Source organism: Macroventuria anomochaeta (genome assembly GCF_010093625.1).
Source record: "Macroventuria anomochaeta strain CBS 525.71 unplaced genomic scaffold BU25scaffold_5, whole genome shotgun sequence".
Lineage (NCBI taxonomy): Eukaryota > Fungi > Ascomycota > Dothideomycetes > Pleosporales > Didymellaceae > Macroventuria > Macroventuria anomochaeta.
This window is the reverse complement of record NW_022985366.1, coordinates 691762-705474: the sequence shown is the minus strand read 5'-3', so window position 1 is coordinate 705474 and position 13713 is coordinate 691762. Positions and strand designations below refer to the sequence as shown.

The window sequence follows — 13713 nt, the reverse complement described above, 5'->3', positions numbered from 1 at the left end:
TAGACAGGTCGTCATATGACAAACAGGGCCCGGTCATTTAACAAACGTAGTCTTAAACCCATAGCTTTTCGTGAGATGTCCTCTACGAGCATCGCAAAGGCCCGACTAACCTCATTGATTTGTGCTATAGCACAGATGAGAGCATTTTCGATCCAAACTAGTCGTTAGACAAGACATGAGCTCGTGAACTATGCATTAAAAGTATTTTATATATGGCCCACATCATATGCTGGGTATCAAATTGCCATCCCTCATATTAACTTCTCAAGCCAAAGTCCACCCCTGCGCCTCATCATATAACCTCTCAATATCCCCAATCAAATCCTCCGGCTTATGCCCATCCTTACAATCCTTCCATTCCCCACCATCATACACACACCTAACCTTATCATCCAACCTGACCGTACAGCTAATCCCCGCTCCAACATCCTGGCTATGCTTGACACTATCCCTCAACAAGCCCATACCAAACGCACCAGTATCCTTGCTCATGCAATCATTCAGCACGCCGAAATCAAGGCCATGTTCGAGCGCGCAGTCCTCGATGAGCTGGCGCTTGGGGATTTCTTGGTAGTCGTTGATCAGGCAGTTTGTGAAGCCTAGGTGCAGTTTTGGGTCGGGGTATTCGCGGGCGGCGCAGAGGAGGACGATGTTGCCGAGGCATTCGGTTTGGCCGTGTTTGCATTGAACGCCGTCATCTTCGTTGGTGAGTCTGTGGGTGTGTTAGCAGAGAGAAGTGTGGCGGTTCGTGGTGGGAGGCATAACGTACTGGCCGATGAAGGACAGTCTGAAGTCGACTTTGTCAGATACGTTGGCCATGGTCGGGACGACGAGTTTCTGGAGACAGGCGCGTGCATCTGGGCATTTAGACCTGGGTGACATGTTAGTATCAGGCCGTACAGACGGTGCATATGTTCTTACATTATGTGCACATCCAGCGGCACCCTCGCTTTTGTATCCATATGCTCATGCTCGCAACTCCAAGTCCTCGCAAGCCAGAAGAAGCCAAGCAAAATCGCCAACATCGCAGCGTGTATCCTGCGCTTCTGTTGAGGTCGTGGCATGGTCGCGTCGGCGGGCGCATGCTCCTGCGTCTGGGGAAGCAAGGGCGCCTTCGATTCCATGGTAGCCTTCTCGGAGAGTGACGATTGCATGGCTGATTATGTAGCTCTGCAGCGGCAGAGCCTCCGGCCGTTCTTTGGCTTCTTAGTGGGTGGACGGGGCGATACGAAGGGTCTAAGTGAGATTCTGGGCCGTGAGATGCTAAAAGCGGTTGAGGCGCGATGGGGCCACAGATAGACGTGTTAAGCACGTGGTCAGCAAACAAACAGACTCAAGGTGGAAGATACATCAAGCAGTTGTGGAACAGCATTATTGCGGCCAAAGGTGCAATTGCGCGAGATTTGCGTATAATTAGCTGATCCTCCCGCGCCGTCACGGTTGATGCACGAACGGTGTTGCTCAAAGTGGAGCAGGGAAAAGTGGATCCCAAGATCCAGTGTAGGTGCATGTGAGGCAACGCCGATAACGGAAGGCTCCTAAGACCTCACAACGACAATTAGATAGACATTTGTACATTTTGGTTGCTCTCCTTCACCTGGGATATACATAATTGTACCGCCTCGTACGATGATTCGAAGCTCTCCGCTGTTTCCGTCATGGCACGAGCTGTTGTCACCCAATCCTGTCATCTTCACGCATTGACCGGACCAGTGGTGCCTCGGCTTGAGCCTCGTTCATGGCAGTCTTAGTGCTTTCGTGTTCTCAAACGTTCGTTCCCGCTCCCGTTCATGATATCGATACGAGCCCGTGATGGTCACCTACCAGGGTGCTCTCAATGAGCTGACAAGCTGCCTGAACACCAACACACTGCTCGACCTTGCACACCGGTTCTCGGAGACGTACAAAAACCTTGCGAAGACCTCCACCGAGCACTTTCTGATCACGCCTGTCACTGCTTTGCCAACTGGGAAAGAGCATGGGAAATTTCTCGCTATCGACGTTGGCGGCTCAAACCTGAGAGTGGGGTTTGTCGAGCTGGCAGGAGAATCTGCGATAGTCGACCATGGAAATCACGACACCGAAATTGATGTTTCCTCGAGGATCAAGCGGAGTCACGACAAGAGCTGGCCCATTGGAGAACACCTGAAGATGGACCAGCCAGAGGACCTCTTCAAGTGGATCGGCGACTGTATGGCTGAGGTGATAAGAGAAGCCATCGGCAATGCCTCCATCCCAACAGACCGCGAGATACTGTTGGGTGTTACCTTTAGCTTCCCCATGGCGTGCGTGTACCCAAAAGGGAAGGCAAGATCACATGTACTAACACTCCTTTCAGGCAGTCGAAGTTGTCAGAAGCTACAGTGTTGCCTATGGGGAAAGGCTTCGCCGTCACTACGGACCTGGATCTGGGCGAGATGCTGCTTGCTGGTTACGCACGCCATTGCTCGACAACTGCCACAGAATCAGCTGCTGATACATCAAGAGCACGTACCAGCGACCCTCTACCGAGCATACGAGTCACGGCTATCACCAATGACACAGTAGCGACCTTCGTCTCGCTAACCTATGCCGTGAAGGCTGCGCCCAACAGCCGAGTCGCAATGGGTCTTATCGTTGGAACAGGCACAAACGCCACTGTACCTCTGAGGCCAAGTTACCTGCATCCCGAAAAGCAGAGCCAGGTACAAGGACTCGCAGCAACTGACACCGTCGTCATCAACACCGAGTGGACCATCCGTGGTACCGACAAACCACTCGACGACCTAGGCATCAAGACGAAGTGGGACCGGATCTTGGACAAGAACAGCGACGCACCTGGTTTTCAGCCCTTTGAATACATGACCTCTGGACGGTATCTCGGCGAAATCGTGCGCCTGGCATTCGTTGACTTGATGTCGGCTGAGGTCGACCCGCTCTCTTGCAACGTGGAAAAGATACCAGAGGATTTACAGCACAAGTACAGCTTACCAACGAGGTTTCTCTCGGAAGTCGTGGCGCGTTTAGACAACGACATCCATTTAACAAACCGTTTGCAGTCAAGATATCAACCTTACGAAATAGACATTGACAACTTCGATTGGACCCCAAAGAGGTTACGGCTGCTGCGCAACCTCGCACGAGCCGTTCAACAACGCTCCTCGGCACTCATAGCAGCGGCCTCCGTCGGTCTCTTGGACTGTGTAGGAGACATCAGCCTGCGCAAACAGAGCACGGTTGAGCCGGACCCAAACGACGAGAAATTGGACAAACCTGCGGACGTCGAAGAGCTCGTCATCGCCTACACAGGAAGTACCATCTCACAGTACCCTCACTGGCTCGATGACTGTCAAGCATGTATAGACAAACTTGTCGCCGCATCTGCAACGCACCCAAAGAAGAGAGTGATCTTGAAAGAAGCTCTCGACGGCGGTATCATTGGCGCTGGCGTACTCGCTGGGATGGGCAGCATGATACTGTAAAGGTATCGCACATTGGCTACAAAGCATGAAGTGTATAGAATGCTTCAAGGTGGCTCTAAGATCAAAGCTTGACGATGAAATGAAAGATTTACCCCCATGAACGCAACCAGTGCTGATGATAGACATCACTGCATCTGCAGCCTCCCCTCTGCCATCATCAACGGTGGACATTCACCTCCCCCGCCCACAAGAGCACTGTGACCACCTCCAATGACGACATACTTGACTTCACCTCTCGTCTACCACACTTCAAACCAACAGCATCACGCCCTCTACCGCACCCTCTCTCCGGTATTCTCCTTACCCACCGCCGGTACACCCACCATATCCCGGAGCAAACCACGATGCCATACATCCTCATTCACCCCCTTCCTCCACCACGACACAACCCCTACTACCCCTCTCTCCCCACATTCACCACCTCCTCGCGCGCGATAGCGCACTTCTTCTACAGTCACGGTTGGCGCGCCCGACATGTCTACATTTCCTCCCCACCGTCGCCTGATGGCAGCTCAGCTACGGCGTCGCCGACAGGTTCGCCGTCGAGCTCGCACTCTTTGTCCCTATCGACCACGAGTCTGGGATATATTGATGCTTTCACACTGTCCCTTTCCCGCGCTTCTCTACCCGACGACGAGGCGCTTTGCTGTCGCGCCAGCACCGGCAGTTCAATCCTCTCCTGCGGCGCCATCATCGAACTGCACTGCTACGCCATCCCCATCAACAAGTCCATCTTCCACGGTCCCTCTGCAACTAAGCTTCAGATCAAACACTTCCTGTGGTACGCACATCCACACATCTCCTTCGAAGTCTCGGGAGGAGTCGTAGATCTCCACCTACCGAACCAAGAAGCCATGGCGCTGCAGAAGGAAGCAGATGAGGAATTTTGGCGGACAGAGAGAAAGACTCTCCGCATCAAAAACAGAAAGGCGAGGGAGGCTAGAGAGAAGGCAAATGAGGCGGTCAAGGATATAAGGGAAGCATTGAAGGCGTTCAAGGAGAAAAGAGGCGGTAGAGGAAGTGGTAGATGAAGAGGTGGATGAGCAGATAGATGAAGAGCTGGGTAGACAGTGGGAGGTCGCCGAGTGTACGCTGTAAGCAAGTGGGAATTTGGTATGCGAGGAGGCTGGGCAGCGGTTAAGGAAGATGGGGGATGCTGCTTAGAGCACATGTTCGTAGACTGTTCAGTACCAAGACCTGTTTCACAGGCCAAAATCATTTGTGCCTTTTTGAAAAAAGGTGAAAACGGTGAAGGACGAAACTTGTATGAATTGCTTTCATTTCAAGTCGTCGCCTGCACATCTATACATACAGCGGTGTACCCTTGAACGCAGCCGTGAGGTGCTGAGATCAGGCAGTGTCCGTAAGTCTATTAGTATGCCCAAAAGCTGATGCAGATCGCGTCACGCTGGCAGTTGTATGCCACGGTATTCCCCCATCCCACATCGCAACCGTTTACTCTTCCCATTCAGGGTTCTGTCAACTCGTTAGGGCCTGTTCTCGCTGTGAATTGTTGTTCAACATACCTTTCTCAGAATAACCACACCCTCCAGCACGTTCGTCAAAGCGAGGTACTTCTCGTCTTCCAACTCTGCCCTCTCACCATGTGCCAGCAGCACAGGTGTGCTCTGTGTCTGCCAGCCGGTGATGGTCTTCGGTCGACCAGCTTGCCCAACAATGTCGACAGCCTGACCAACACGCACGTTGACGGTAAGCGGCTTGAGCTCTTCATCAAGTGTGATGAGAAAGCGTGGCGAGATGGCTGTCGCAAGGTAGTAGAGGAGGAAATGTGAGTCGCCAACGATGAATGACTTGGCGTCGATGAGCGAGACGAGGACGGTCAGCAGACCTGAGGCTGCGACACGCGACAGTACCTGGCGGTCAGTGTGGAAGGGGTTGACCGAGAGTGTGCCCTTGCCCATGTGCAGGAGACCCTGCGCGATGCGCACCATGAACAGCGCGTTAGGGTCGCGGTGGTAGTAACTCGCCAGCTGTCGGAGGAGCTGTGCAAGACGAGCGTTGTTGGTACCAGCACCACACAGACCCATGGCGAAAATAGCATTTATCGCGACGTCATTGTCGTTGTCGTGAGAGTATCGTGATAGTGTGTCGTAGATCTTCATCTGGGGGTTGCTGGGGCTGATGAGACCCAGAGCGAGGGGGACAGCCTTTCGGATGTTGGCCTCGCCATAGTGCATTAGATGGCCCAGAGTTCGGAGGATCATATCCTGACCTACATCCTCACCCATTGCCACCAGTGACAGACCAATAACGGCATATGACTGGAGCAGCTCATCTCCCTTCTTCTCCTCGCTGTCATCCTCGATGTGCTCGTTGCAGATGTGGAGCAACTGTTGGATCTTCAAGACCGCACCGGTACCTGCCCATGCACAGACCTCGGTCAATACAGAGGCAGACTTTGCCATGGGGTGGTCGAGCGCCTTCAAAGTCTCCAGAATGACGTCAACCTCCTCTTGCTGGCCGAAGAAAAGGAGCGCGAGACCAAGTGACATGAAGCGTGTCCACTTGTCCTTGAGCTGGTCCGACCGGTCCTCGTCCAGGAGGGTGTTCATCAGCGCATCTGTGACCTCACCGTTGGCAGAACCGACGAAGATCAGACCAAGCGACAAAGCCGCCATTGCTGAGAGCTGCATGTCCAGGCTTGTGTCGGTGACAATAGGCAGAAGAAGCTCAAGAAGCTCCTCCTTGTTCGAGCCAGCGTATGCAAGACCAAGACCCATGATGGAAGCGAGGCGGATGTTCTTGTTCTTGTGCGAAAGGTTGTCCTCGTCACCCAACAGGGCCAGCGCAGGGTCGGAGTCCATGCGCACACCCGAGTTGAAGATACCAGTAGCAAGCATAGCACCAGCCTTGACCATGTCGTCGTCAACGGTCGTGTAGGGGTCGATCTTGTCCAGACCGGTCTCGACATCCCACAACATCAGCATACCCAAAGATGCCGTCGTGGAAAGCATGCCCTCCTCCTTGGTCTTCCAAACCCAGCTGCTCTTACTGTCCGAGTTCAGCATGAGCTTATCGTTGCTGTATCCCGTGTTGACGAATGCGTTGACGAATGCTGACGCAAGGTTGTGCCTTGCCGAATCGGTGTTGGTCAGGCCTGCTGTCCGGCTGCTCTCGAGATGTGTCTTATAAATATCGTCGGGGGTCTTCGGGTCGAGGATGTTTAGCTCCTTGCCGAGCGCTTTGAAGTGGTCTGGTAACCTGGAGTTGTTCAAGCACTCTTGGAGCTCTGCGTCATCATCGTCCGACACATCGAACCAGATGCGCTGTCGCGCAATGAGGAAGGCCATCTGTCTTCGAATAGCCTTGTCCTTTGTCGAATTGAACGCCTCCTCAATCAGGTCCCTGTCGTTCAGACGTATCGCCAATGCGACCGCCTGTGTGTACTGGTTGTATTTGCGGTAGATCTGGTATGCGGTGCGGAGGAACTTGTCGTTATCAGGGTATGTGAGCAGGGGCACGATACTGCTGCAGTCAGTAATAGCTCATCCTTTGAAAGTGTGATTCCGGCTTACCCAACCATGTACAAGCAGACTCGCGCATATGTGTTCTCGTCGATGTACTGCTCGATCTGGTCGATCATCTCCAGCTCAGACAGGATATCCACCGCATCGGCCTCGGCGTTGTGCTTGAGGAAGAAGGGAACGAGATTCGAAGCGAGATCGGTAACGTCGTCTGTCGACTTGTCGTCGTTCAAGCGGTTCTGGAATTCTCTGCCAATCTCGAGCGCAAGGTGGCGCATGTACTCGTGTCCCCACGAGCCTAGATCTGTAGACGGCGCTTGCAAGCGGTATTTCAAGCAGTCGAGGCGCTCCTCGTCTGAGTACGTCATCCCAAGGACTGAAAGCATATCGGCGAACGATTGCTGCTCTGGTCAGTACGAACGGCCCTTGTCACGTACGAAGTCTTCATACCTTGTTCTCGCCCTCTGGCCATGACGCATACTGCTTCTCGAGGCTCTCATAGTGGGGTCGTAGGAACTTGAGCGGCTTGGGCACTGCTGTCATGGAGCTCGTTGATGTCTTAATGAACTCCTTGACCTGGTCGAGCGCGGGCTTGTAGAGGCTGGAGTCGGATTCCTGTACAAGTCAGCGCAAACTGCGGGGACACACGACATGTGACGATGGAGGCAACATACCAGTATCCGCTCTACCAGCATGTCCAATTCGCTCTTCAGCTGCTGGTCTTCCTCGCTGAGCTCCTCTGTGTTCGCCATCAGTATGCATTCATTGTACATGCCGCCGCTGCGGTCCTACAGCCAAGACATACCGCCAGTTGTCTCGACCTTCTTGTCCTTGCCATCTGCCTTTGTGTCCTCCTTCTTCTCTGCATCGCCGTTGACTGCCTTGCCCTTGCCCTTCTCGGCGGCGGTGGGCTTCTTCTCGTCTTCCTTCACCATGATGATTACGAAATGGGAGCTAGTGCAGGCGGCGAAGTGTGTGTACTACGTGTACTGCGGGTGGGGAAGGAGCGGTCGCGGTGTACTTCCTCCGAACGATGTCCTAGAGCAAGGTGATAGAGAAGAAAAGGGTAGAAGACGCGACTTGGTGGTGGGGGATGTGCGGCGATGTACTGGGTGGATTGTTGATGGAGCTCTCTGTCTGCTCGACGTAGGTCGGTGCTTGGCGGCGACAACCGCCGATCCATTGCGGCGTTCGAGAAACCTCCACCGAAAGTGTCCCGCCAGCCCACTAAGAAAAGTTACCGGCGTCATCTCGGAATTTCACTGCGAAGGACTTCCACAACCCGCCACATTCTCCAGGCCGTCATACCGCCAAAATGAAGCTCAACGTCAAGAACATCCGATACCTCACGCCTGAGGACTGGCGCGTCCTCACAGCGGTATGCGATCCTCTCCGCGCAGCCTTTGCGCTCACACATGCACTTGTTCTACACCCAGGACTAACGCTGACATAGTCCAGACAGAAATGGGCTCACGCAACCACGAAGTCGTCCCAACCTCACTAATCTCCTCGATATCCGGCTCAGGCATCGGCGTGCACAAGTCGATCTCGAACCTCGCCAAAATCGGCCTGATCGCGAAAGTAAAAAACGCAAAATACGACGGCTACCGCCTGACCTATGGCGGCCTGGACTACCTCGCGCTGCACACGCACACCAAAGGCCACACCGTGTTCAGTGTCGGGAACCAAATCGGTGTCGGCAAGGAAAGTGACATCTTCGTATGTGCGAGTGAAGAGGGCCGGCAGTTGGTGCTCAAGATCCATAGATTGGGAAGGATATCGTTTCGCACGGTGAAGGCGAATCGAGATTATTTGAGGAATAGGCAGGGCGGGAGTTGGATGTATATGAGCCGGCTGGCGGCGATCAAGGAATATGAGTTCATGAAAGCCCTGCGGCGCGAAGGATTCCCTGTCCCCGAGCCCGTCGGGCAGAACCGACACACAGTGATCATGGGTTTGATCGACGCGTTTCCCATGCGCACGATCTCCAAGGTTGGGGACCCAGCGACTCTGTACTCTGAGTTGCTGGACTTCATTGTGCGGTTTGCGCAGCACGGGCTGATCCATGGCGACTTCAACGAGTTCAACATCCTGATCGAGGAGAAGTTCGAGGGAGACGAGCGCGTGCAACTCATACCGACGATTATCGATTTCCCGCAGATGGTGTCGATTGACCATGCGAATGCGGAGTACTACTTTGACCGCGATGTAGCGTGTATCAAGCGATTCTTCGAAAGACGCTTTGGTTTCACAAGTGACGAGCCAGGTCCGTTCTTCAAGGACGCTATCAAGAAGGTGGTCAAGAGGCTAGACGTCGAAGTAGAGGCTTCAGGCTTCAGCAAGAAGATGGCGAAGGAGTTAGATGTCTACATGAAAGAGCATGGTATTGATGGCGATGCTGGTGGTGCTGAAGAGGACCATGGGGACAATGACGAGGACGACTTTGAAAATGAAGTCTTGGATGGCGAGGAAGAAGAAGCCGGTGGTGTTTCGCTGCTGGACGGGGCTGACACAGAGGGTGTGCCGACCGCAGAGGAACCTTCATTGGAAAAGCAAACACCTGCTGCTGTTGCCTCTCAGATGACATTGCTCGACATTCGAGACAATGACCCCTTGCCGGATTTGAGCGAATGCAAGCCCCGCCCACAATCGACTATGACGACCAAAGCCGCAAAAAAGAAGGCTGGTTGGGCTATTTGAGATCTCGCGTCATCTTTCTGCCTCTGTTCTTCAGCGATACCCACATCTTCAAGGCTACTAGTCCTCAAAAGTTCAACGACCGTAGACATGAAATAAACTACGAGTGCAACTGCACACATTCGAAGATAACGCAAGCTCTCCACACCTATCGTGACAACTGGTATGCCTTCTTGTTTCGAGCAGCAACAGGGTTAGTTCGATCTGTTGTGAGCGAACAGTCAAACAGATTCAACAGCAGGAGCTGAGCGATGAAGTCGGAAGAAGATCAATTATGCGACGAACTATCGAAACTACGACAAATCCGACGATACACCTCTGGCCACTGCCATACCTGATCCTGTTCCGCCATCGATGAGAAAAACTGCAATGCATAACCCATGAAGATCTTTTGGTCCACCGCCCGGCTCACATGCTAATAAATACTTCTAAGATGAAGACAGCAGCCGCCCAAATGGTCCGATCGAATCGCGGGACGAAGTATGAGAAGGATATGTTCAGGAAGCCGAGGGCCAAAAGAGAAGTATTAGGCGCCAATGTCGTGAAGATCATGGTCGAAGCGAGTGACAGAAAGAAATGGCCAAGATGAAGTCCGATCCGAGTTATCGTGCCATGGCGTTTGAGATAATTAACATCGTGCTCCACGAGTGATGCGGCTGGTGGATGCTGAAGGAGCAATCGTGAAAAATAGTTGCGTACACGAAGGTATGGTGACGACAAGTTGAAGCATCGTTGCGATGTGAAAGGCGTTCACTCGTCTCGGCGAGCTGGTGAGTCGGCCTTGTTGTCGGCCTTAACAGGTGTAGCTGGGTTGGTCTTGATGTCGATGCCATGCTCTGAAACGCCGTCATCGCTCTTGACGGCACCGGGCTGGGACATCTGGTACATGGCGGGGCGAGAAGTACCCAGCGTGGATGGGATGGCAGGTGCCCAAGGCTGACGATAAGCACCACGCTGCATGAACATCTCGAACTCGCTTCCGGCGCTGTGCGATACTGGGGAGACAGTGTCGTAACGGTCAGGTGTGCCCAACGCCCTAGCTTGAGCGACACCAACCTCGTACTCAGCGGCACGGAAGACGCGGCCGGCTGCTGTCTGTTGCTTGAGCATCTTCTGCTCGTGTGTATCGGAGAAGCGGATCTGGATGAGGTGCTCCTCGCCATTGGGCTTGGAGACAGGAGTGTTGTTGAACTTCTTAATGACCTCGTCGCAAATATCGCGACTCTCGAACCTGTAGATGGTTAGCGACGCGCGAGGGCCACAGGAGGAACACGACATACCGAGCAAAGCCAACACCACGGCCAGTGCCGGTGGGGTCACGAAGGATCCTGCTCGAGCAGACCTTGTGAGGAGCGAAGATAGACGCGAGTTCCTGTGCTCAAGTCAGCAACAATCCTGGAGCTGCAAGAAGGAGCAGGTGAGTACTTACATGCTCATTCATATTCTTGGGTATGTTGGATACGTAAAGGTTGGTGTTGCCGTCGTCGGAGAACTTCTTGAGCTTGGAGTAGAATGATTCCTGAAGTGATTAGCAAAGGTCGAGCGACGGGAACGAGAGAACTTACTCGGGCGAAGCTGACTTCATAGCCTAGGTAGTGGAAGCCACGAATGCAGTCCTCGGCATCCTCGAAGTTGTGATACTTGATGAAACCAAAGCTGTTTGTAATATTAGTATTGCAGGGCGAAGATGAAGTGACTGTACTCACCCTTTGCATAGATTAGTCTTGAGATCGATGATCGACTTGGAGCTCTGGATGTCGCCGAAGCGCCTGCCCCAGCCATGCAGCATCTCGTCGGTCGTCTCTGGTAGGAGGCCTCGAATGTAGACGTTCGTCTCACCAGTCTTGTTCTCGAGGCTGCGGTCGAGTGGCTTGTGGGGAGAGCTGGGAGCAGGGATAGCGCGTGGAATAGGAGGCTCTTGGTGTACCAAAGCCAGCAGATGAGGTGGAAGAGTGGGCATGGCCTGTTGCTTCTGGACGGGAGCCATCAGCTGGTATGGGTGGGTCAACTGCGAGGGCGAGGGAGTTGCACTGCTCGTGTAGACGGCGCTTGGTGAGCGGTCCATGATGGTGGCGCCGGCTCCATAACGGTACATGCCACCGCTGCCAAAAGGTGTGCCAGGGATGTCGTTCTCGTTGGAAGACAAAGAGTCGCGTCGAGGAGTCATGAGCGACGGCATGTCCCCAGACGACATACGGGAGGCCCAGCCAGGTGCCATGGGGCTGTGTCCAACAACAGCTTGGCCGTACTGGTATGCGGTCTGTGGATCAAAGGTACCGTTGTGGTTGTACATGCCGGGGGAGTGCGCCATAGCACCTTGCTGCTGCCCACCGGGAAGGACCTGGTACATGGAGCCGAGGGCGTGCTGGTTGGGGATCCACAGACCCTGGCCTTGTGACATCGGGATGTTGCCGTAGTCAGAAGAGTTGGCAGACATACCAGACCCAGCAGACTTGTGGTTGGCGGACGAGCCGTAAGAGGCATGCATGTTGAGCGCTGCCATGGTGTTCGTCAGACCTTGCAAACCAGCATCACCATTGGGAGACATGGGCAGACCTCGAGGAAGGTACTGAGCTCCATGACCCTGGCCGTTGTATGCATTGAGCATGTGCTGACCCTTGTAGCCACCTGTGGGTGCGGCATAGCCGTTCTGGCGAGCGTTGGTAGTCATGGTGATGACTGGAAGGAGCGAGGCGACCGAGACGGAAGCAGTGAGAAGGCTGGACGGCTGATGACAGGGTCGAAGGGTGCTGCAGACAGGAGTAGGGCGATCGAAAGACGCGAGCCCGGTTATACAGCGACAAGAAGTATCAAGAACGGGAGAGCGGGCGAGGCTGCTGAGATGTACGGAAGAACGTTGCTCTACGGCAAGGTTAGTCATATACACCTACCCGAAACGCTACCATGAGAGGGAATGGTGATCGGTGATGGTGAACCCAGCTACACTTCGAGACGAAAGAGGGGTGGTGGGTAGTGGGTTTCACAACGCTTGGACGGTTGTGCATTGGCGTGAGGTGAAGGAAAGAGATGGAAGGGTGCAGGTGAAGAGCACATACCGAGTCGTAAATGTCAAACTTTTGCAATGTGCGGGACTGGTAGTGACTCCAAAGCTGTCGACAAGGTCAGTATACGAACATATGATGTATGAGGCGGTGTCGAGGCCTCACCTGCGAAAAGCTACAAAGAATGTGGCCACTGAAGCGTATTGGTGAGGAAGAAGTGGTGCAGAATGAGTGAAGAGAAGAAGAGACGAAAAGTGAGGAGGCGAGGCGAGAAGAAAAGGTCCTCGAGGGCGGCGGCTCGGCGTCGTGCAGAGGGAAAGAGCCGTCGTGATGTCTTGGTGTAGGAGGGGAGTAGCAACGGCGCGTGTATACACAGAGCAGCCTCGCCTTCCACCCCGGGAAGTCGCCAAGGACCAGGTAGACGGGACGGAAAGCACTAACCTTGCTAATGATAGGCACTGGAGTAGGAGCAGACAAGTAACAGTACAAACGAAAGCAGTAGCGGTTGCAGGTCGAGGCTCGAGCTTCTTCCCTTTCTCGCCTCGTGTTTGGCGCACTGTGGGTCTCTATTGATGTTGGGAAAGAGCTGTTCAAATAGTGATGCCGAAGTTTTGATTGCGGACGAAGCTGCAGAGTGTGTACTGCCCTTAGCTGCGGTGGGAGTGTACTGCTTTAATAAGACCAGTTGAAAACGAAAGCTGCAGCGCTGATATGTACCAGCCAGGGATGTGGCTCTACAGAGCTGCAACTGAGTGCAGGCGACGCGAGATCACATCAGTCGTGCACTCTGTCCACTTCCGCAACTAGCGGCCATACCATTCTGAGACGAGTGTGTAGCAGTCTTCAGACGACGAGGCGTCCCAATTTGCACTCGACTTTCTTCATCCAGCAGGTTGGTCTCCGCAATGGCGAAGCTAATGCAGCCCCCAGCACCCTTGCAGTAGGGCTGAGAGAGCGACAGTATCTGAGAAAATCCTCTTGTGGACGTCACTCACTCATATGTTGCGTTGCGCGCAAGCAGAGGTGCCCTCAAGACGGTGACCTACGTGGTGGGTCAGATCGCGGGAT

At 53.8% G+C, this 13713-nt stretch overlaps 6 protein-coding genes across 6 annotated transcripts; 3 read left to right on the top strand and 3 right to left on the bottom strand.

Moving 5' to 3' along the window:
- Nucleotides 1-264: 264 nt before the first annotated feature.
- Nucleotides 265-1124, bottom strand: BU25DRAFT_333557 (uncharacterized protein; the record flags this gene model as incomplete). The annotated part of the gene is made up of 3 exons (XM_033702487.1): nucleotides 265-712; nucleotides 770-871; nucleotides 922-1124. 3 exons carry the CDS (start codon nucleotides 1122-1124, stop codon nucleotides 265-267), a joined length of 753 nt encoding a protein of 250 aa, XP_033565399.1.
- A 688-nt stretch (nucleotides 1125-1812) lies between these two features.
- BU25DRAFT_333265 (hexokinase family protein-like protein) lies at nucleotides 1813-3461 on the top strand (the record flags this gene model as incomplete). Its single annotated transcript, XM_033702476.1, has 2 exons — nucleotides 1813-2285; nucleotides 2339-3461. The coding sequence occupies 2 exons, from the start codon at nucleotides 1813-1815 to the stop codon at nucleotides 3459-3461; spliced, it is 1596 nt and encodes a 531-aa protein (XP_033565398.1).
- Nucleotides 3462-3805: 344 nt separating this feature from the next.
- BU25DRAFT_488625 (uncharacterized protein) lies at nucleotides 3806-4613 on the top strand (the record flags this gene model as incomplete). The annotated part of the gene is made up of 1 exon (XM_033711362.1): nucleotides 3806-4613. One exon carries the CDS (start codon nucleotides 3806-3808, stop codon nucleotides 4490-4492), a length of 687 nt encoding a protein of 228 aa, XP_033565397.1. The 3' UTR covers nucleotides 4493-4613.
- Nucleotides 4614-4916: 303 nt separating this feature from the next.
- On the bottom strand, nucleotides 4917-7881 carry BU25DRAFT_333905 (26S proteasome non-ATPase-like protein regulatory subunit 2; the record flags this gene model as incomplete). The annotated part of the gene is made up of 6 exons (XM_033702507.1): nucleotides 4917-4937; nucleotides 4988-6947; nucleotides 6998-7347; nucleotides 7397-7561; nucleotides 7621-7726; nucleotides 7748-7881. 6 exons carry the CDS (start codon nucleotides 7879-7881, stop codon nucleotides 4917-4919), a joined length of 2736 nt encoding a protein of 911 aa, XP_033565396.1.
- Nucleotides 7882-8261: 380 nt separating this feature from the next.
- On the top strand, nucleotides 8262-9646 carry BU25DRAFT_333486 (RIO1-domain-containing protein; the record flags this gene model as incomplete). The annotated part of the gene is made up of 2 exons (XM_033702484.1): nucleotides 8262-8324; nucleotides 8405-9646. The coding sequence occupies 2 exons, from the start codon at nucleotides 8262-8264 to the stop codon at nucleotides 9644-9646; spliced, it is 1305 nt and encodes a 434-aa protein (XP_033565395.1).
- A 747-nt stretch (nucleotides 9647-10393) lies between these two features.
- BU25DRAFT_333856 (uncharacterized protein) lies at nucleotides 10394-12314 on the bottom strand (the record flags this gene model as incomplete). Its single annotated transcript, XM_033702504.1, has 5 exons — nucleotides 10394-10874; nucleotides 10924-11015; nucleotides 11073-11162; nucleotides 11209-11299; nucleotides 11350-12314. The coding sequence occupies 5 exons, from the start codon at nucleotides 12312-12314 to the stop codon at nucleotides 10394-10396; spliced, it is 1719 nt and encodes a 572-aa protein (XP_033565394.1).
- Nucleotides 12315-13713: the final 1399 nt, after the last annotated feature.